This window comes from Dermochelys coriacea, chromosome 5 (assembly GCF_009764565.3).
Source record: "Dermochelys coriacea isolate rDerCor1 chromosome 5, rDerCor1.pri.v4, whole genome shotgun sequence".
Lineage (NCBI taxonomy): Eukaryota > Metazoa > Chordata > Testudines > Dermochelyidae > Dermochelys > Dermochelys coriacea.
The window spans coordinates 28146906-28170963 of NC_050072.1; the positions used below are offsets into that span (position 1 = coordinate 28146906).

At 35.4% G+C, this 24058-nt stretch overlaps 1 protein-coding gene across 4 annotated transcripts in view; it reads right to left on the bottom strand.

The window, feature by feature from the left end:
- The window catches only part of RICTOR (RPTOR independent companion of MTOR complex 2), a 179009-nt gene that overhangs the window by 45364 nt on the left and 109587 nt on the right, over positions 1–24058 (bottom strand). For all 4 annotated transcript variants that reach the window (XM_038403986.2, XM_038403987.2, XM_043514340.1 and 1 more), the window contains 11 exons: positions 22568–22650; positions 14805–14892; positions 12851–12941; positions 12641–12707; positions 12458–12538; positions 11245–11345; positions 8126–8288; positions 7183–7284; positions 5233–5279; positions 2553–2688; positions 1731–1930 (listed from right to left, as the gene is read on the bottom strand). In XM_038403986.2, the coding sequence (XP_038259914.1) occupies positions 1731–1930; positions 2553–2688; positions 5233–5279; positions 7183–7284; positions 8126–8288; positions 11245–11345; positions 12458–12538; positions 12641–12707; positions 12851–12941; positions 14805–14892; positions 22568–22650 (1159 nt within the window). The remainder of the gene's footprint in view (positions 1–1730; positions 1931–2552; positions 2689–5232; positions 5280–7182; positions 7285–8125; positions 8289–11244; positions 11346–12457; positions 12539–12640; positions 12708–12850; positions 12942–14804; positions 14893–22567; positions 22651–24058) is intronic.

A 24058-nucleotide genomic window follows, 5' to 3' on the forward strand; every position in this document is an offset into this window, starting at 1 on the left:
GCTGAGGTTGATGGTGGGGTGGAAATCATTGAAATCTTGGTGGAATTCCTCAAGGGCCTCCTTCCCATGGGTACAGATGATGAAGATGTCATCAATGTAGTGCAAGTAAAGTAGGGGGGGCAAGGTGATGAGGGCTGAGGAAGCATTGTTCTAAGTCAGCCATAATAATGTTGGCATACTTAGGGGCCATGAGGGTAACCGGAAACCTACTGACCGCTATACTTAGCTACATGCCTCCAGCTTTCATCCAGACCACATCACATGATCCATTGTCTATAGCCAAGCTCTAAGATACAACCGCATTTGCCCCAATCCCTCAGACAGAGACAAACGCCTACAGAATCTCTATCAAGCATTCTTAAAACTGCAATACCCACCTGCTGAAATGAAGAAACAGACTGACAGAGCCAGAAGGGTACCGAGAAATCACCTACTACAAGACAGGCCCAACAAAGAAAGTAACAGAACACCACTAATCACCACCTACAGTCCCCAACTAAAACCTCTCCAGCGCATCATCAAGGATCTACAACCTATCCTGAAGGACGATCCCTCACTCTCACAGACCTTGGGATATAGGCCAGTCCTCGCTTACAGACAGCTCCCCAACCTGAAGCAAATACTCACCAGCAACTACACACCACACAACAAAAACACCAACCCAGGAACGAAACCCTGCTACAAACCCTGGTGCCAACATATCTATTTCACATATCTATCCTGTCCACATATCTATTTCACATATCTATCCTGTCCACATATCTATTCAAGGGACACCATCATAGGACCTAACCACATCGGCCACACCATCAACAGCTCATTCACCTTCACATCTACCAATGTGATATATGTGCCATCATGTGCCAGCAATGCCTCTCTGCCATGTACATTGGCCAAACCGGACAATCTCCACGCAAAAGAATAAATGGACACAAATCCGACATCAGGAATCATAACGTTCAAAAACCAGTAGGAGAACACTTCAATCTCTCTCGTCACTCAGTAACAGACCTAAAAGTGACAATTCTTCAACAAAAAAACTTCAAAAAACAGACTCCAATATGAAGCTGCAGAACTGGAATTAAGTTGCAAACTGGATACCATCAGATTAGGCCTGAATAGAGACTGGGAGTGGTTGGGTCATTACAAAACCTAAATTTAATTTCCCCAATACTAATTTCTCCCTACTGTTACTCACACATTCTTGTCAACTGTCTGTAATGGGCCACTCTCATACCACTTCAAAAGTTATTTTTCCTCCCTTGGTATCCTGCTGTTAATCGATTTATCTCGTTAGACTGACCTCACACCTGGTAAAGCAACCCCCATCCTTTCATGTATTTATACCTGCTCCTGTATTTTCACTCCATGCACCTGATGAAGTGGGTTCTAACCCATGAAAACTTATGCCAAAATAAATGTTAGTCTCTAAGGTGCCACAAGGACTCCTCGTTATTTTTAGTGTGTAGATGGAAACAAATCTCCCTGATGCAGTCACCAAGATGTTTTTGTCAGTCAGACATGCATGGAAAAAAAAGGCCATTCTACAAAATCCACCTGTATTACAGGGCTTTTTCCAAAGAGGTTGGAGAACCCAGTGAGATTTGGGGGGTTTTTAGTTTTGTTGGACATAGATCTTTATTTACTATTTGCAGGTTTTATACTGATTGTACATGTTACCCACAGCATATTACAAACTGAAGTAAATACAAGTAAATACGAACACTCACCACTGAAACACATTGCATTTTTCAAGCATTTTCACTCCATGAGGGTGACAGGAGAGTGTACCAAAAAACAGAAAGTAGTGCTGACTAAGGGTGCTTAGTAATCCATTGTTCTGAAGACTGCGTTCTGGTTTCATTCCAGAGGAAGAGTTGAGCCAATGCACAATATCTTTTACCAATTCCTCCAGATAGCCTTGTCCATCCTACCCAAAAGAAGTAAAAATATATTTTCATTTATTACTGGTAATGAACAGCTTTAATTGGTTTGTGTTTACTAATATGTATTGATTTAAATTTCTTAGAATGCACATACATCAAGATGATAAAATAAAAATGTTAACTAGCGCAAACAGTTTAACTATGTGAAAAAAGCTAAAGGCAAATACAAAAAGACTGTTTGGTTTCAGGGGGAGCTCTGTATCAATTTTGACATATGAAGTATGACAGTTATGAAAAGTCCCCTGAATAAAGGAAAGTAAAATATTTTAGTATAGTTGAAGGAAAGGAATTTGAGCATGATAATAGGGATACAGCTCTGGTATTGAACAAGAGGCCAGGGAACATACCACAAAACCCATTTCTTCTTTAAAAAACAACAAAAAACCCACTCCTTTTTAATAAACAAATCCCCACAGTACTGAGGCACTTCTATATCTGCTGGCCAGGGCACCACAGGATTCTAATTAGACTTGCCAAGATGGTCTTTTTAAATTTTAAAACCCTGAAATTTTCTTGCAAAGCTCATTACTAAAATTAAGATTTTGCTTGTCTAGCACAGAGAAATGTCATTTTTTCTTACATCTTATAGCTGAAATCATTTCTTACCTCTTCAGATTCAAGAAGAAATTCAGTAAACTGGCAACCCACAACAGTGAGTTGCTTAGACTTGGCATAATCCAGATCCAGGTTGGCATACAACTTACTGCTAGGCTTGTAAAAATACAGCAGTCGTCGGACAAACCTAATTAAGAGTAAAATTAGAAGAATTAGTTGATTACCCTAAACAATTCTTACTGTGCTGCAAGAAATAATTTATATGAACATATGGGCATGAAAGGGATATTTTGTATGTGAGGAATTAGGGTGAGGGATACCAAGTAGATTTATTCCCAAATTACTAAAATTGTAGTCTGCAGAAACAAAGATCAGGCAGCCCAAACAACAATTATATCAAGAGAACAATTTCAGAGATGTGACCATGTGAAGAGTCACAAAAGTTCTTTCTATGCCTTTTGGGAATGCCACAATATAAGAAACAAAAAATGCAAGTTATCAAGAGGAACTTTTTTTTTTTTCTTCAACAGCTAACAAAAGCAGGCAATAAAACAAGTTAATTCAGTTATAATCTCTTCTGTAATATTTCTCCTGTGGAAAATTCAGAGATTACTCCCATCTGTCTGTCTATAAGAGTGACCCATTTCCTGTATTAAACTACTCTTCTCTTGGCAAATTTTTTAAAAAATTAATGTGTCCTGGTATTTGTTATGCATTCTTAAGAGAAGTCAGACCACATAGTGGCTAGTATGTGTTTGTCTTCAAGAAAAATACATGCTTTCTATGAATGTCACCCCATATTTTCCCAAAGTGATACTTCTTGTTTTGACAGTTTAAACAGATCTTGGGCATTACTAATGATCAAATATGAAGCCCTATAAGTGTCTCAGTGCAGAGCTACACTGATTCAAGTGGAATCAATTCAGGATTGCAGCAGTAGGGCCCTAAGTTTGTAATTAAAATATATATTAATATTTTCCATAAATCATTAGTCATATTTAGTATAAGAGAACACAGAATGCTTTTTAAGGGGTATCTATGACTCTCTACAAACACTGATTTTTTTTTTTTATTGTTGTTACAGCAGGAATGAGAGAACAGGCCTCTGTCCAAGTCTGACTGACAAAACACAGGGCAGAGAAATTCTTGAGGAGTCCTCTCTAGGCTGTTTTATATTTTCACAAAACAACCAACCTATAATAAGAGCATGTGAGCAAACATAAATCATAATTAAACATTCTTATGGATTATGCTTCTGTGCATCTCTCAAAGATTAAGTAAGGCTAGCAATAACTTGAACACCACAATTATGATTTAATCATTTTTAAGAGCCATTTTGATGATTTTAATACTACAGTGATAAGATTTTCACAACATACATTAGACTAAATGCACTAACAGCACAAGTTGTGTATTTATACAATGGAGAACATAAAGCCTGGAAAAAAAAAAAGGGGGTTTTGGTGTCAACAATTTTTGAGAATGATCCAGTTAACAGTTCATAGCTCTAAGTCATCCAAGACTACAGAGGTTTCTTTTTTTTTTTTTTTAAATCTATGTTAATTTCAACAAGAGTTAGAGTAAAAGCATGCAGATAGCTGTTTGCAATTCTGCAAGTGCAGAAATAAGTTTTATAGTAAAAAAGTGTCCTCGCTTTTCACAACTTATTGAGTATTAAAAAAATCACTCATCCACTGAACAATGCCTGAATACAGTAAAATGTAGGAAACAGTTACACAGAATAGTAGACATTCCTTTGAAAAGAGTATTATTACAAATTACAGAATCTGGAAAATACTCCTGTATCACGTATTACCAGTTAACAATTATTTTTGTATTGTGTGTGTATGAAAGAATCACGAGGAAAGAGGAATACAGTTAGATTGAGGCCATTATGATTATCACGACACCACCACTCACGTTTAGGACAGAATGGAAAGGGTAGCAATCCATTTTTATATTTACGTTACAAAGTAGTCTGATTATTTTTACTAAAAGAAATTAAGACGTCAAGGTGAGTCCTTAAGGTTGTATCTTAGCAGAAGGTTTTCCTCATAAGTCTACAGAAAAATATCTTGTCATGGCACCAAAATGAGGAAAACTAAAAGATTTTTTTTTTTTTCAGATCAATGTCTAAGGTCTACATTATGAGTGACATCCCAAAGATATTTACTAACCCTTGAAGCTGGGAGTAGAAGTGACAAAGAAAAATGCCCTTGTTCCAAAGATTATAAATGCAGATGAAAAGCACTGCACTTAGTGTTAGAGTTTTTAGTTCTTAAAAAACACCTACATTTGATTTCAAATTGTTCCTTTTTTTTTTTTTTTTTAAATCTTCACCCTTTTGTTTTATATTTTGGTACCAGCTGGTAGAGTGACCAGGTTTGCTTTACTCAGGAACATTTCTCAAAATGTTGCCACCAAACACTAAATTGAAGAAATAATGAAAATATAATCTTTTGAGGTTTAAAATGTAATGAAGAGTGTTTGGCTATTTGATATCCTCCTGTTTTAGGGGATAAATATATTAAATATATTTGCACAGAAAATAACTCTTAGCACACATAAATGGCTCATTATATTTAAGCTTTACAACTTAATTGCCTAAATTTCATTTTCACAGCTCATATACAGAGTAGAATTTAGAAATGTTGCATTTCCAAGGAATAGCTGATTGAAATATTTCAAATTTCTCCCCCCCCCCCAGGAAGTCTAAATAAGTTTTACATACCTGTGCAACTGTTCATCTTTATAGTTCCTTAGATTTACATTTGGCCACTAGAAAAAGAGCAGATATGGCATTATGTAAGACTTGTACATCACTCTTGGGTTATTCAGTAAAATTTCTTCACTTCTATATTGACACAGATGCTTCAGTTACTATTTAAAAATTTCTCATTAGTTATTCTGTTTGTGTGTGAAAGAATCTAAAGAAACCTCTGAAGAATGCTTTCATTCCAGTAACAATTATAGTGTCATCACATCTTTATTTTCTTTCAATTAGCTGCACAGTTGAACTGTTACTCACACATGGTTCTGGCTGTTTGTAAATATAAAACTAATGGTTATCAAGTCTGGAAACATTTTTTTAAAAATTTATATATTTATTCATTTTTTTTTTTTATAGAAAAGCCCATTTTCTCTTTGGTGAGGAGTTGGGGTTGAGAGGAGTGGGCCATTTGTGTCTGTGTACAAAATTCCAGTGAATAAAATTTCAAAATATTGAAAACCAAGTCCGCTTATTTTTCTTATCTATAAATAAACAGCAACTTTAAAAACAGGCATTTTAGAGGAACACGGTTGACGTAAATTGTTTATATTAATCAAAAATTAATAAGTTTGAACAAATTCAATATTTTGATACTGCACCTATTAAACAGTATTTTAATAAGAGTATTTCTGTTCCCCAGTTGATCTTTTGGCCAGGCCCATGATCACCAGAAAGCATGCCTGAGCCCACCCCCTCCTTCAACCACCACTTCCCCTTTGTGCTCATTCTTTCCTGTTGTCTCTTCACTGTCATCTGTACGTTTATTGTTACAAATAAACACCCTCTTGCAAGGTCTTCGGGGGGAAAAAAAAAAACAAAAACACACACATGAACATTGTCCCTCCTGCCTAGGCAAGGCATGAGAGCAATATCATCATGCTAATACACGAGAAGTAGGGCAACAGATTATGTAGTCAGCATCACTTTTCATTAAGTTTGAACAGCACAAAGTTAACAGCTAAGAAAAAAAATTATAATCTTTCAGTTATAGCAATCCTAAGAATGATTTGTAATACTAGCAGTAAAAAATTATCAGATAAATGTGATTTTTAAAGTCAACAGTGCATAGCTATCTATTCTATTTCCCTGTCACTCCCTCCTATTTAGCATTAAATAGAATTTAACATTACTGTTAAGGAGAATACTTTATTTTAGCAAAGCATTTCATGGTGCTGCATGATCATTTAAAATATTTGAATAGTTCTGAATACGAGCAATGTCACTGACAGAAATATCTAAGACCCTTCGCCTAAGGGTAATGGATAATTGACAATATGAATTTGAAGAATGGTATTTAGGTGGAGAGTTGCAGGAATATGTGCTAAATTGGGTTTTTGTTAACAATCTAAAATGGGTAAATACCAAATAATTCATATTTGAGGTACTAAATTAAAAACACCAGTGAATACAGAGAGATAATAAAAAGGCATCTAAACAGGTTAAAATACAAGCAGAAAACAAAATGGGATTTCATTTTTGGAGGATCTGAAGCTTCATCCTTTGAAATATTTAAAATTTAGTTTGACAAAGCACTAAAAATATATTGTATGGAAAATCCTCCATTGGCAGGAAAATTAACCAGATGGCTTTGTAGTTTCTTATTATCTAATTTTTCCAATTTTATGAGGAGAAACCTTAGTGGTCTACCAAATGCAATTCTTGTTTTTCAATTCAGAACAAGACAATTGAATAGAAAAACTAGAAGACATTTTGAAAAGCAGAAATACCAGAGTATACAAACACTCCTGGTGAAAAAAACCAAACAGGAACCTACTTTTATTAGAAGATTTCAGAAGTATCTTCTTATAGCTTTCTTCTAATACTACAAACTTTTAGCTCACATAAGAAATAAGCCAAATTATTTTTTCAATGTATTTCATAAAACCACTATTATGAATTTTCTTTGCTCACCTTCAGTATGGTCCCTATCAGATTCCAATTCCACTCAAGGTTCTCTTTATGATGAAGTACTTGACTATCTCTAAGATTCATTACAAGTGCTTCCTCTGTATCCTAGAATATTAGAAAAGAAGTGAAAATAGGAAGTTTCTTTCCTGCAAATTACCCCAACATAAAAATGCTTATGATCAAATCTACAATCGTTTAATGAACTGTTGTTGATTATATTGCAACTGTACTAATGCTTGACAAACAGCATTCTACATCAAACAAGGTTAGGCTATCAGCAGTGAAATAAGCATTATAAAGTATAAACCTCAAATTAATTTATACTACATTTTTGAAACTGAAGATAAATTCCAATGAAAAAAGCATTTCCTCCTTTTTTGCAAAAACCTATCGTGTGTATACAACTCAAACTGCAGAATTCTGGTGCTGCAATGACAGTCTAAAAGTGAAACGACTAAAAACTAGTCTTGAAATTAAATAAAACTAGTTAGTTTCATTACTTTTTTTCTAAACTTTGGCAGTCTGTTGCATCTTAGCCGTAGGTTTGCAAAGTAGCAGTAAAATGCAAAGTAGCAGACAGCATAAAAAGCGAAGAGTAAATTAGATTTTCAGAATGCCTGCTAGTTCTGAAAGTCAAATATGTTCATTTTTATTAAAAAGTTAAAAATTTCATTTGTGAAAGAGGCAATTACATTTATTTTATTAAAGTTAGAAGCAAATCTCACAATATCCCTTAAATGGTCTGGCTGCTGAAGAGAAAGTGCATAAAGGATCATGGGTTTAAAACAAAACAAAACAAAAAAAACCAAACAGAAATCGTGATATTTAAAAAAAAAAAATCAGCATTTCTGGAGAATGGTTTAAAAAAATCACAACATAAATTAACGTCAGAGTCTCTGAAATTTAACATTAAGCTTACTAATAGTTAAATGGTTAATCAAAATACCTTTAAAACAAAGATATCTTTCTGCACACGGTACTGATCCCTTTTTTGGTGTGTAGAAATTGCCTTCTGAACAATATGATCTAAATGGAGGCTGTAAGGTTTAGGTCCTCGTTTCTTCATCTCATGAAAGCGTTTTAAGCAATTTAGCGCTGCGCTGGCTCGTCTAGTAGGGAAAAATATTGATATTTATCACTGTTTAACTGATTTTATTACAATAAAACACAGGCCACCATTGCTAAGTCTTGTATTAAATAAGCCTGGGTCAACCAAGACGTTGTCAATGAAAAAAATCACATTCTGAATTCAAAATGGATGAGTAAAATTACTGTCGTCTTATAATTCTAGAAAGAGCAAGTCCCAACAGATTTATACTCTCCAATTTTGTACCTTCAGTGAGAAATTAGTTTTGAGAATCTTAGCGATAGGAAACAAGGGGAAACCAGGACATAGGCCATTCAGGAGTTAATCAAACTAGCATCAGACATCAAATAGCTTATGAAAACAAATATTCATCATAAACTTTAATACTGAACTATAGAGACATACCACTTGCCTAGAGATAAGACCTATTGGTCTGCATTAATTACAAGTTTTACAAATGCTTGAAAAGGATGGTTTGGGAGCTTTTGTGTGTGTGTGTGTGTGTGTGTGTGTGTGTGTGTGTGTGTGTGTGTGTGTGTGTGTGTGTGTGTGTGTGTGTGTGTGTGTGTGTGTGTGTGTGTGTTTAAAAAGTACAGCAATCCTACGAATACCAGCACTTGTAGATATGATTGCAATACTTGGATATACACTGTTCCCTACTTGGAAGATATTTTCATCTACTTTTTTTAAAAAAAAAACCCAACTTTTAATACACGTGTTATTTGATGGATAACTACACTCACAACTTGTAACTTTGGAACTCCTAGATCAAGACAATGCAGACAGGGTCAGGGTCCCCAGATATAACAGATGTGATATCAGTAAGACTACATTTCTTCAGTAGAGACAGGTAGGGAGAAATGGAGTTAAGTGGCTAAGGACTCCTTCGACCCTCTGAATTATTTTCAGAGGGGCCAAGAAGCAGAAAAATTGTAAGTGAAAGATAAGTCAAATCTGTGTGGAGGGAGGAGTGCCATTTCTACTATTTATTTCCTTTCCTCACCCACTGTCCTAACCAAGTGTGAAAGTTACCAGTTACTGCTACAGTTCTTCTATTCCTTCCCTGGCATCCACTTAAGTCCAACGTTAACAGATTAAAATTAGAATTTCACCACTTCTTTTAATATGCCAACATTTAGATTAAAACCATTTTGTGGATTTTTTTTTTAAACTTTCAGAAGAATTTTTAGACATGTAATTCTTTCACAAATGTGTCACCACTAAGACTTTCTATGGCTTTCTTCATACTAACTACTCTAGCAATGCAAAAGAAATATAGGCAGAATTATAACCACATAAAAAAAGAATCCCCCACTCACCCCCAGTATGTACAACTTAGTTAAGAGTTAACATTCTTTCCAGATTGTACTCAAACCTTTCAATAACACCTTGGAAATACACCTCTACCCCAATATAATGCAACCCAATATAACAGTGGTTCGCATACAATGCAGTAAAGCTCTGACACGCTGCTCTGAGCAGCATGTTAAGGGTGCCGGGCCAGGCCTGAGGAGTTGGATAAGGGGCGGAGGGTCTCAGGGGCAGTCAGGGGCTTCCCCCCCCGCAGGGTCTGGGAGGCAGGAGCTGTGGAGGGGGGCACTTTTGAGGGCCCCACAGTCCCAGAGTGCCCTGGGGCATTAGCCAGGGACTGGGAGCAGCCAGCTCCGCTTCCCTCGCCCTGGCCCCAACCTTGTCACTCAGAAGAGGGGCCTTAGGGGAAGGAAGCCAGATCCAAAAATAATACTGAGAATAACCTGAGCCATCGGAAATAATGACAACAATATTTTGCATAATATAGGGAAAGGGATCCCTCCCGCACTCACCAGCAGTGGTGAAAGCGGATTAGCCTGGCCCCAGCCTGCTCCGCTCCACTTTCCGCTGCAGGGGACCTTTCCCCAAATCCCCTCAGCGACACGGCTGGGGCTGGGGCAAGGAAAGCAGAGAGGGCTGGGGCCGCGTCTCTCTGCTTCCTGCCGCAGGTGAGTGCGGGGGGTGGGAGGGGTGTCCTTTCCCCAAAAAAGTGAAATTTCAGTAAAAAATCATAAACATTTAATTAATTTTCTTCTTTCATATTTACTGTGAGGAGTAAATGGCTTTTATAGAAATTTAGTTTTAGTCAGTATTGCAGGTATATAGCTCTCATTTCATTATTGTGACAGTGCCAGAAAAAAAACCTATGACTGGTGTGTAAGTACTAGCAAATACAGTATGTCTGCTCCATCAAATGCAGTGGTAATTGTTTGAAGCTTCTGCTTTGCTTGCACCTCATGTTTAAAACAGATCTATAGTATAAGAAACATTTTGAAAATTAGTGGAAACCTCAAACAAAAGAAGCTGTAGCAGAACATAGAAGCTATTTCTCTAGGTTTTTTAAATCACAGTCTCTTGGACAGTCCATCTTTCTGAGACTGAGCATTTTCATTTCTAGTTCCTGAGTTTTCTGACAGAAAGTCTAACATTGCTCTTCAGTTTTCCTATTAATGCTTCATAAATTTGACTAATTACTAATTAATATAGCTAGAGTTAAAGGAGACAAAATTCAGAACACACCTCAAGTAATGTGGTTCATACTGTTTGGTCAGATATTAATTTACATTATTATTATTACTAATTAAGATCTCTTCTTAGTAATATGAACTGCCTCATAAAAATAATTCTTTTAATACCTGATGCAAAGTAATTTTGATATGACAAACTTGCTCATATCAAAATCTTTCTTCCAATTCTGTCTGAATTTCAGAATTAATTACAGTCACTATATTGCAACTTGGAACTCATACACTGTACACTGAAACAATATTTACCTGTACTGCATATATGTACTAACCATTAATAACTACAGACATAAATCCAGTAAGGGTCAAAACGCATTTATGTATGCACACTTTTTAAAAAAACAGCAGTTTTTACTGTAATAAATATATATTGTATACATGTTCACACATTCTCAGTATCTTAGTACAATGTAATATGCTTACAGTCTTTTCTCCTTCAGGATATCAAATGATGCTGCCATATTCATTAGCGTTGGTAAGCAGTGCAAGTGATGGCTATGTGAATGAGGAAGGATTGTGTTTGCCTGAAAGAGATATATTTGTTATTAAAAACTAGGTCCAGCTATTCATCATTATTATACTTTTTGGCCATATTCCACAAGCAATCAGCACACAAAAATTCCATGGACTTTAACAGAACTTTCCTATGCAAAACAATGATACAATATGGCTCCATTTACTCTTTTCATACAACACAGCTCTATGTTAGAACACTTTCTTATACATGATTACAGATTCCTATTACAATAATCCTTTTTTACTAAAAAGACAACTTTGAAATATACCACATTTGTTAAAAGGCATTTAAAATAGAGACTGCACTTGCCTCTGAAGTCTCCTGTTTACTTTGATTGTAAAACCACAAGTTAACAGTGAAAATGATAATACAAAATGTTGTCAAATACCCAAAGTAAACAAACTGAAAGATAGCAAAAAATATTCCTTTCAACTGTAGTAGTCCATGATGATATTTGTTACAATACTCAGGAAAAAATATGAAACAGAGTTGAGGGGTTTTCAGTTGCTAGTGACCCTTTGGAATACTCTAAACATTTGGCTGCCAAAAATGTTGTTGCAGATGCCACAACTATAAAAGTGCACAAAAATATTTCTTCAGGTGTTGAAATAAGGATCAAAACCCTATTGTTCAGAATGGTAAAGAATTTAATACAGTCAGAATAAATTTTAAAGGCCTACACACAAAAATCTATGTCATAAGAACATTATTAAGATTCAAAGTCAAGCACCAAAATATCAAAAAATACTAGAATGCAGGGTTACCTATCAAACCATAATTAACTTACTCCCCCTTCTCTCTCACACACACACCCACCCACCCCACTGCCTGCACTCACCATGGGTGTATGCATTATGACAAAGTCTTTAATTACATACTATTTTTCCATAGGGCCATTGCCTCACACAGGATGGACCTGCTCTGAGATGAAAAATGTTGCATAATGAAGATTTCTCTATAGAACTCCTCCCTCCCCCTTTATTTGTTGCAGAAGTTGTAAGGTATGTAGAGAATGAAACAAAAGACTGCAGGAAGAGAAAAGCTGGTCTCATGGTTAAGGCAACCTTAACAATGTGTGACACTACCAATTCTATCTATAATGAATAAGCCCTGACTTACCATGTGCAAAAGTTCTCCTAACAGGATTGTTGCTCTTACAGACACATGGTCATCACTGCTTGTAATTACCTCAACCAGACCCTTAAAGAAAAGTAAAAATTTATTGAAATAGCTGCATTTAATGTATACATATTTAATATTATTTTGAGGAAATGATAATTCTAACTTAAACTCTGCACTTACTTCTAAAAGACCATTAGTAATAAAAGCCGAAAGCACCAAAGCCAAATAATTATCCATGAGGTCAGGTCTAAAAAAAACAAAAACATGCACACAATGTAAAATGTGTAGTTTCTTCTTCTGTTTTTATTTCTCATTACAAAAGTTAGAAAACAATACGGCTTGTGTCACAAACACCACAACAATCATCCAGTTTCAGTTACAAAATGCTACCTTGATCTGGCTCGATGGGGTAATATAGTTTTTGATTCAGCTGCTACAAAACCATCAGAAAGTCTCCAACAGTCCTGAAACCGACTTGGATCTAGAGCAAGAAAAATGTGGACACCAGTAATTGTAACATTTAACTTTAAAGGGTCATTTTAATATCTGCAGTTGCATTTATTAGAATAAATTATTCATTACATTAGCAACAAGTGGCTTTGTTTATTTCTTCTAATCTCAAGTGTAGACCAAAACAGTACAAATACGATTTTCACATTCTTCACTTTAATATAGCACTGAACTTGCTATTAGCAAATATCATAATTTAGATTAACTAAAACTTAATACAAGACACACAAGGTGGCTGAGGTAATATCTTTTACTGGATCAACTGAAAGACTTAAAACTTAGAATGTACATTACATGAATACCAGTTCTTAGATGGCAGAGAAGTAGTATTGCTAACTATACGAGTATGATTTGTTCTACTATACACTGACTGCTAAACAGTGTTCAGCCCCCATGTTCATACAATAGAATTCTGTAATTTAGAACAAGCTTTAGTTAGCAACTCTGCCCAAGATTTAACTTCGGAGGCTGGGAAAACTGCACGCTACTGCAGGGTAGAAGGGAGAGGCTGTCCTCTATCCTTCCTCCGGGTCCATACTCCTGCAGTGAAAAACGAAGGAGAGGCTGCTTCTACAGAGTTGCAGGAGAGCGTGGCTTCTACTGACATAAAACTAGCATCACTCAGTGAAAGGGCATCTGACGCTGCAGCTTCACACATCCACCTCAAGGGGATTATGGAAAATCTGCAGTACGGATGAGAGTTCCTATATAATAATAAACAAACCTTTGTTAATTATGTACTACTAGTAATCAAAGGCAGACATATTGGGTATTTAGAAATTAAACATTAATGATAAGTGCTAAATTTATAAATATTAAAATTAGAACTCTCAATTTATTACTTAATAAAAGCACTTCTATGTTACTATGGTAGTTAAGCGCAGTAGGTGGTGTAACAATCACAACATAGGAAAGTGAGTTCTGATGTTTGTAGTCTGCCTGGCTGTTGGTAGGGAAGTATATTTGTAAAGGCGCTGGAAAGTCTATTTGCTGTGTGGAAAAAATGCAACAAAAAGAAAACTATTGAAAGTCAGATGTTTAAAATAATCTTTGATTTTTCTAAAACGCTGTTTTAACAGTTAAAATGCTAGCCACAGGTTGTCACGGATAATAGTACCTTTAAATAATATTAGCAGCAATGATGCATTTCAGAGGTGATGTTCTTTGAAACTATATAATTAGCCTACTAAAACTTAGCTCATCTAGAATTCTTGTGTACTGCTGAAATGTATCCTTTCCCTCCAATGCATCTTAGATGAAAAAAGTCTACACAGCAACATTATTATTTAGATTTGACAAATGAATCTAAAAAAATGTACTAATTTTAATTAGACTTTATTTGAAATATGTTTAAGTGAAAGTTACCACTGGTAGCAGCAAGGATTCACATTATTAAAGATGAATTCTCTTATGCAATAGGATGTAATATGACAACATTCCCCACCTTCCCAATAATAGATATCAACTATAGATTTCTGTAACTAACTTTTGATAACTCCTTCTCTACAGTCAAAGTATCCTGTTAACCTACAGCAATACAGTTACTGGTGTCCTTTAAGATTAATTGCCCCCCAGTAAATCTCCTGTACTACTTTTACAGATGATGTAGTAATAAAATCAACAAAAGCCTGAATATGGGAAATACATTTGAAAGTAATCAACAGCTGAAAACAAGCCAATTTTTAAACAAGTATTTTTTAAAAAACAAATTAAATGATGAAATAATCAATATTGACATGATTTACTGTGGCACGGAAAACCCCAAAGGACTCAAATTTTAGAAGAAATAAATAAGTAGGATAACCTGTACTGTGCATTGATTCTTAATACCTACCTACACTCAGAAGTGCTTCTATGAATTCTTCTGTCACAACAGGGACAGGAAGGCGAAATATATCATAAAGAACCTCAAGTAGACCTCGCTACAAATACAAAAGGAAAACACTTATTTTCACAAGCTATTAGAAACCAGAACTTCACTTTAAAATTAGTAGAAAAAGTCACTGTCTTGAAAGTTAGAAAATTATCCATAATGAAAAATACATTGAAATGTAACTATTTGAAGCAGTTTGAAGCAGACTAGCAGCAAAAACTCCATTTGTCTTGACTTTTTTATTATTTTTAAACTTTATCTTTACTGTTTTTATGTAAAGAAAGCATATAATGAAAACAAAACACATATACAAGGAGGAACTAGCATTTAAAGTTCAATGTTCATAATTTGCTAAACCCGCTAAAAAAAATTAAACGCCAAAACAAAAAACTCAAAAAGGTCATGCAGGACTAAATAGATAAATAAGTGAGAACACTGTCTACGAATATTAGCATCTAATATGTACTAAACTTCAAGGGTATGCAATATTTTCATGTGTGACTAGACATCCTCATATTTTTTCCAAGTGTTTCTATTAGATAGAGTCATTTTTTTCCCCCCCATGAATGCAATAGTAGAGAGCTCACTCAGCCAGCCTGTGTATGAAGTGGAAATTGCAGATTTTCTAATAGTTACTACAAACCATTTCTTAATGTTAACTAATAGTTCCAACTCATCCAGCACTCCTAAAATACACAAGCTTGGAGAAGGGAAAATAGTGACAATGTTTTTGAGAGAACACTATATATAATAATCCGTAACATGTGTTTGAGGGGTTTAGAGGATGTGCGAAACGTTGGTATGGTCTCCAACACTCACTCTGCATTGCTAATCTAGCCTTAAAGAGTCTGGAGTCCAGTAGCACCTGTTTAATATCTTGCTCTGGAAGAATGGCAGGGACTTGAAGTATCTTTCACATTAAGCCAGGTATCTTTCCAGATTTCTGTTGAGATAGTAAGGCTAATTTCTTTTTCCAATTTTCTTCGAGACTGAGAGGATACTGCAAAATATTAAGCCATCTAGAAGTAATTTCTACACAGTTACTTGTTTCCGTATTTCTTAACTTGTTCACCTAGAGGAGAGAGAGTTAAACAGACCAATTGTTCCCTATCAGTGTATAAATCCTTGAGCATAGTCACTGAAAGAAGGAACTGAGAAACAGCAGTGGCTAGTATTTGTTACACATGTAATAGAAAATCAGTTGATCATCTTCAATTTTTGTTAATTCTTTTTCTATCCAAATGGTCTTAAGCATGGAGTTGGCCCTGATCCTGAGGTGCGGGTTATCCTATAGTGATACAGAGGATAAGTAAGATTGGATGCTGTAACGTATTGCAGTATGCCCCACGTAGAAGCAAAGATTGGATTTTTCCTTAAGGATAGGTTTCAGAGTAGCAGCCGTGTTAGTCTGTATTCGCAAAAAGAAAAGGAGTACTTGTGGCACCTTAGAGACTAACAAATTTATTAGAGCATAAGCTTTCGTGAGCTACAGCTCACTTCATCGGATGCATTCCTTAAGGATAGACTCCAAATGGCATAAGCCACCACTGGATCTGAACCACCTTACAATAGAACACATTTGGAATGCTGGATAATATAAATACAAATCTGGCAATACCATACCTCCAGTTGTCCAGGATTTCACGGTCTTGTGACACCCAAGAGGCAATTTTTTATCCCATTTAAACTTCATAATAAACCTATTTTTATTTGAACAAAGGGCATGGGAAAGATTTTGAAAGGCAAGAGGCTAATCACATAAGTCAATCCTGGGAAAACATTCATTTTGGCTACTTCTATTCTCCCCAGTAAAGATGACAGGACAAGACACCATCTCGCTACAACTTTGGAAGTTTAACTATATAGTGCATACTCACAGAAACAATTTTCAGAAGATCAGGACAAATCTTAACACATTAGTAAGTGATTTCCATGTATATTTGAAATTGAGAAGGGTCTAATCTTTTGGATATACCCATTGCTTGTGATTCATTCCAATTAATGAGAAAACAAGAGATCTCTCCAAAAATGTCAACTACATCAATTATGGGCACAAATGAGGATGGATTCTTCAAAAGTACAAAAATGTCATCAGCATATAAACTGATTTTGTTCTTCTCAGTTCATATCTTCAATTGCGGAGAACAGATTACGTTCACAGCAGTGTTTCAAGAGAGATTAAAAAAGGAGAGAAGACGGAGGACAACTCTGTTGTCCTATTTTCTAGTTGAAATCATGGAGAAAAAAATCCATTAGTTGACAAGGGAGAACTATATAATACACTAATCCAGTTCAGGAATATTGGACCAAATTCAATTTATTTTTATTTTTATTATTTTTTTTTTTAAAAGAACAGCCATTGGATAAATCCATTCAACACTGTCAAACACCTTCTCAGCATCCAGCGATAAAGCTATAGAGGAAATTTCTAACATATGAGCTTGCTGGATTGAGTAATTTTTCTCTTACTATCACCAGTCAATCTTCCTTTAATGAAACCAGCCCGATGGGATGATGATGTTCAGTTATTTAGCAAAAATTTTTAGTTATTTCACAATCTGTATTCGACAGATATGGGCAGAAGCTGATACAGTTGCAACTGTCTTTGATCTTCTTCAGTATTAAAATAAATAAAGCAGTTGTCATTTCACTAGATATAGCTTCTTTTTGGACTGTTCCAGTGAAGATCTTTGAAAGAATAGAAGATAACGGATTACAATGTGTTTTGTAATTTACAAAAATTATCATGTTTCATCCATTCCTGGAGCCTTGCCAGAATTAATTTTTTTATAGCATGTTCAATCTCTTGTATTGCGAAATCTTTGTCAAAAAACATTTGTTCTGAAGTTAGGATATTAAAAGGCAAGTCTTCAACAAAATGATCAAATGTTAGTGTCAAACTGGTTGTCTGATTTATATAAAAGCTTGACAAAATTGCTTTAAGTGATTATTTACATCTATTAGTTCAAAGATGACATTCCCATCTCCTTGTAATATGGAAGAAATATTGTTACCGGATAGTTCCATCTTAAGTTTTCTGGCAAGTAGTTTACCTCCTTTATCTTCCCCATTCATAAATGTCTTTGTTTGGCCGTCAAGTGTAAATTCAATTTGGCTGGATAAGCATTTATTAGATTATATTTGGAGCGGATTAGGGAACATAGGAGTTATTCACTATTTGGGTCAGTCTTGTGCATTCTCTCCAAATCATCTATTTCCTTGGCCAGAGTCTAGTAACTTGAGTCTTTCTCCTTTTGGGAGGTATACTTTAGCATCCACCCAGTAGCTTTGCAGTAGCTTTCAGAGCCTCTCAAAAGATGGTAACTCAGGCAACCGAGTCCTTATTTTCTCATATGAAGTTATAGTTGACTGAATCAACTATGCAACAAATTTTTGCATCTTTTAGTAGCAGAGTATTCAGCTTCCCACCTAGAAGACTTTAATGAAGTGTAACCAGCAACTATGGTGAATATAATTGGCATATGATACAAAATTAGCATATCATCAATACCTATTCTAGGCATGCTAGAATCAGATAGGAAAGAAAAGTCAATTCTAGGAGTAAGATGAACGTAGTATACAGAAATAAGTATAGCCATGCTCCTCGGCGTGTTTCAGTCTCCATATAGCTTTTAAATAAAATTCATTAATTAATGATGATGGCTGGCCTATTGTGTTTTGAAGCTGAGTCTTAAGTAATTGGATTTGTCCAGATGTCTTTCTAGGATAGCATTTCAATCGCTTTAGTACAAGACTATCTTTTATATTACAAGGATGTTGGCAGTGTCTTTGAAAAATTTAGAATGACCTCCACTTGGATCGTAAAGGCTTCCTAGAATTAACCTTTTTGAGTCAAAACCAGGATCATCCTTTAAGAAGGATCATCTTCCCTCAGGATCAGACCAACACTGTATAAACTAAGACAGATGTGCTTCTGCTCTTAGAATTCTATAATGAATGATATACTACACCTTCTTGATTCTGTTGGCATCTATTTGTCAGGCTTGACAAAGCCCTGGCTGGAATGATTTAGTTGAGGATTGGTCCTGCTTTGAGCAGGGGGTTGGACTACATGACCTCCTAAGGTCCCCTCCAATCCCGATATTCTATGATTTCTGCTAGATTAATTTCCTGCAATAAAGCTACTTGACATTTATTTTAAAATCTGAGATGTCTCAAGATTTTTAATTATTTTGGAAGATTTATTGAGTCCCCTCATGTTCCGGGATCATACCCTAAGATAATTCATGGCAAAGTTTTAAAAAAGATATATTAAGATGTATAACTTGATTGTAAAGATATGTATATCTAGTTAATATTGTCAAACCACATCTCTAAAATATGGTGTGTATTTATACACGTTCAATACTGGTTAGTTTTCAATGAATTTATGCCTTCAATTTGGCCTCTAAGGTTTCAGGTATACAAAAAGATCTATAGTTAAATATCCAAAGAATAAATAGTTGTATTCCAAAGTATATTTGTAACGGGGGCAGTGGAAGTCATTTAAAATAAGCCACTGTGAGCATGTTCAGATCCCTGATGGCATCTGTTTCATTCCCTCTTCCCCTCCCATGTTATCTAATGTTATTCTAATCATCACTAAATGCAAACACATTTTCTAAGAACATGTATAATAAATATATGCATATACACACATGGAGTCATCACATAAATTTCCAACTGATTTGGTCAATGAATTACTAATCTGAGTAAGTACAAAATATTCATATTCATAATATGAAAATGTCCTGCACAAACTGAGTAACTAGTGTTATTTATGGTTTAGGTTTGAAGTACTTTTCATATCTGAAATATTGACTGATCCAAAGGACTTGTGGTTAACATAACATGATCTATCAGAAGAAGAACTAGTGAAGAGACTGTTTAGAATGCAAGTTGTGATGACTGGGATTGATAATACTTCCTTGAGTACATGGTGCTATATCCCCCAGCATAGCATTAAACTGTTACTCCATGCATTGCAGTGTTTGTACTCAGCTCCAAAGTGGGTAAACTGAAGAGTTCAGCCTAACTGCTAGATTATATAGGTGATTATTATAGCAGCATATCTACAAGGATACATAAGAAAAATGGATTTTTCAGCATGTGGAAGTATGCTCTTTATGGTGAACCATTATGGTTTTTTTGGTAAAATCTGGCTGCAATATTAAGCATCTTACAAATTTTGCAGGAAGTTCTGCAAAACCTTGTGAAGCCTGCTAAATCCATAGTGAAAGTATATGGGACTTGATGCTGTATCTGATATTGGTCCCCTGGGATTTGCTTTATGTCACTGAATGCAGTCCTCTTTTTGTTAAGCTCAGCTGAGAAGTCAGGTCAAAGAAATTTTGTGCCCTTTGTACATAAGGGTTTTGGCTTTTCTGGCAGCATTCATTAACATTACTTTATCACTGAACTTCAGCAACTTGAAGATAAGTCTGGACTTGTCAGATTCCAACTTTCTAGCATCAGGAATTCAATGGATCTTTCAATATATTGGGGGGCGGGCAACAAGGAGTCCAATTTAAATGTCAGGGAGCAGCTTCTGGAGAAAGCGGATAATATTCTTTTCCTTTAGACCTTCAGCAATACCCAAGATGTGAAGATTGTTTCTTTGAGATCTGTTTTCCAAATAATCCTGTTTTTCTTCCAATTCGTTTAGTCTAAGTTTTAAGGAGGCAGTTTCTTCTTTAAATTTTACTTGTTTCAATGGCAGCCTATTGTGGCTCATTTTCCAAGTAACCAATTCTCGATTTTACATATACTTCTTGAGAGAGGCCACAAATATCTTTTGAGATTAAATCCACTTGGTCCTGAGGAATTCCTTCAATGCCATGCATCCGACAAAGTGGGTATTCACCCACAAAAGCTTATGCTCCAATTCATCTGTCAGTCTATAAGGTGCCACAGGACTCTCTGCCGCTTTTTCAGTGCCACGATATCCTGAGGTAGGTTCTGCTATGGCCCTTCTCCCCCAGCTCTTTAGGTGATTCAGGCTTAGGTCTTGGATTGCCCCTCATTTTTTCCCACTGGAATCCATGTTCAACAGTTTGAAGTTTATCCACGGAATTTAGAGCTTTAGGACAGAAACTTAATCAAATTTGCTAGAAAAGTAATAATTAAATTAATATATGGGGTGACAGGAGCTCTAGGACTAGGCAGTCATCTTTCTCACAGAAACCTTCAAGGTGAGAGTCATGTAGTATCCAACTGTAGATTTTTTTTAAAAAAATGATTCTAGCTATATCAAAATTTGGCTACAATAAAGTAGAAAATTACTGTCAACTGTTATATTACATTTTGTATTGTGTTTTGTATAAAGACACTACAATGTTAATTAAATGAGAAAAGGGGGGAATTTATGGGTTGCCACTCCATTCTTAATTAGCAAGCAATGTACAAGCCTTGCAGTGTGTCCAAAATATAGCTACTAAATGATACACAAATAAATACAAAAGTCAAATTAATGTAGTATTATGTATTAAAAACAATAAAATATTTCTGTGTTGACAAAGTAATAAAATGAAGGAATTTAAATATGAAAAACACTTATCAACTAGCTCATCTCTCTGTCAATAAAGGATTGTTTCCAAGTACACATTTTCTAGTGTTAAGTCAGTCTCCAACTACACGCGTTTTTTCCTACTTCACACAAAGAGACATGAATGATCAATTGCATTTAAAAAAAAAAAATTTCGCTGGAGGCAATTGCACTTTGGCTTCTCTCTTTCTTACCAGGATCATGGACAATTGCTGCGGCAAAAATTGCCTCAATCTCAGAAAGAAAGTTCTTTTCAGCGCCAATTAATCACAGTGTAAGTCCATATAATGGAGTCTTGATATACATAGGAACAACATACAGATAACATGCAAATAAAACTTATGTACTCTTCTAGTTACTGTATCTATATATCTTAAGTATTTTAAAGAAAACTTAGCAGAATTCAATTTTTATATTTTATAATTTCAACTGATTTTTAAGCTTTAGATCTTTACTGATTTAAATTTTCACCATTGCACAAATTTATGGGTTTTAAAATTTTCTTTCATAAATTTTAATTTTCACAGTTGTTGGAAATCATGGGAGGTCTGAATTATTAACAACAAACATTGAGATTAAAAAAGTTAAAGATTTTTAATCCTTAAAACACACATTGTCAACATCATGTCAAAATATGCAAAGTAAATATCCCTAAATCAAACTCTAATACATTTTCAAGCAGCATTTTTCTTACTTTGCCTATCTGTAAATTTTAACAGTGATGTAATATTTTTGGATGATGTGTGTGCACACGCGTGTACGTACACACACAGTAAGAAAATCTGTTTACCAACTTTTACAAATAAAATCTAATCCTTCCAAGGCTCTTTACAAGGCCCTGATTACTGTAGTATACAACTGCCACATGATCTTTCATGTATTTATCCCCACAACACCCTTGTGAAGCAGAGCACTGCTATTATCTTTATTTTACAGAAGGGGAATTGAGATACAGAGAGGCTAAGTGATCTATCCAAGATCACACAGGAAATCTGTGGAGGACTTGGATCCAGCTCTTTCATGTCCTAAGCAAGCAACCTAATCACTCTACCAATCTTCCTACCATTAATGTTAAAATTAAGGGTTAAAAATACAGAAGAAACACACACGAAATACCTCCTAGAAATGCACACAGTTTTAGAATACTATTCCCTCTGTAATTATCTGATTTATTGCCTACCCGTATTTCCATATTTGGTATACAAAGTACCCCAATAAGAGACTGGATCCCAGAGTTGCCAGGCTTGCATAAACTGATAATACCTAGAACATACAAAATATATAATTAGTGTCTCAATCAAACCAACAAATGCTTTAAAAAACACTGCTTGAAATACTAATAAAAATAACTAAACAATTGTCTCATAGGATTATGAAGTTACTAAATCACTAAATTACATAGGATTATGCAATTACTAAATCATAACTGCAGTTTTCCCTCTAGTTATTCAATCCCCAGAAACAGGCCATGTGTGCTTTGCATATTCACTAGTTATTTCTCAATAAATTATGGTCTCTATGCAGCTCCTTGTATTCTGACTGATAATTGTGTAATTATTAAATTAAAATGTAATAGATTGCTCTGCCTCCTGTATACAGAAATTTCAATTTGTTTGCAAGCAATAAGCCTGAGCTTTAGCTGTAAATTAATTTTAAATGAAGGAAAAGCAATACAAGGCAAACAAAATGAGGTTGTCCAACTTTATTTTTGTACTTGTTTCTCCATTTTCTCTTCTCCTTTCTACAAGATAGTTATTATGGACACAAGTGCATTGCTATCTTATCCCAGACACTCCCTCTCAATTCTGGGGGTTAATGGAGATTTTCTTACATTGAGCTAAAGACATAATTCCTCGAAAAAAGGAAGAACCATTTGAGTGGATGACAGTACTGCTTTGTAAAATCAGCCCTTGAATAAGTTGTCACGGTACGGGAAGCCTAAAATCACTTCCCGAAGAAAGCAAGTGATCGCCGTCGCTAGGAGCCTTGAGGACACCCTTGGCACTGAGGGGAGGCTGAAGGAAAGTACTTTGTATTGAAAATGTTCCTGGCCTGTATTTAAGCATAGTTATTTTCTGTAAGATGGGTGTATCACTACATGGAAATAGAGATCTTGTAGGCTGAGGGCCGAAAACCAATCTGCTTCTAGTGAAGTGATTTATAGTTGCCGGTCATCATCCTGAACTTTTGAGACTAAGAATGTATTTAGTACTCTAAGATCAAAAAAATCAGTGTCCACCCTCTGTCCTCCTTTGGCACAAGGAAATACCTCTTTAGAACCCCTTTCCTTTGTGAGGAGCTGAAATCAGATCTAGGGATCCTAATCAAAGGAGAGAGTCAATTTCTGGTCTCAGTAAAAGCTCATGAGAAGGGTCCCTGCACAGGGATGGGGAATAAGGGTAGTGGGATGGTGTAGCCCAATGCTATAATTTCTACGACCTACTTGGCTGTACAGATCCACCTCCAGGCATGATGGAAATGGCAAAGGCAGTCCTCCAAAAGGGGATATGTGGGCAAAGCATTGCACCTGCTGAACTAGAAGTGTGAGAGGATTCAAACACTTGACTGATCCAACAAAAATGTTGTTTTGATAGTGACTGGGTACTTGCTGAAAAAGGAAGAGCACCCCTCTTTCTTTGGAACTTATGTCTTTCTGTGCAGTTCAGTGGAT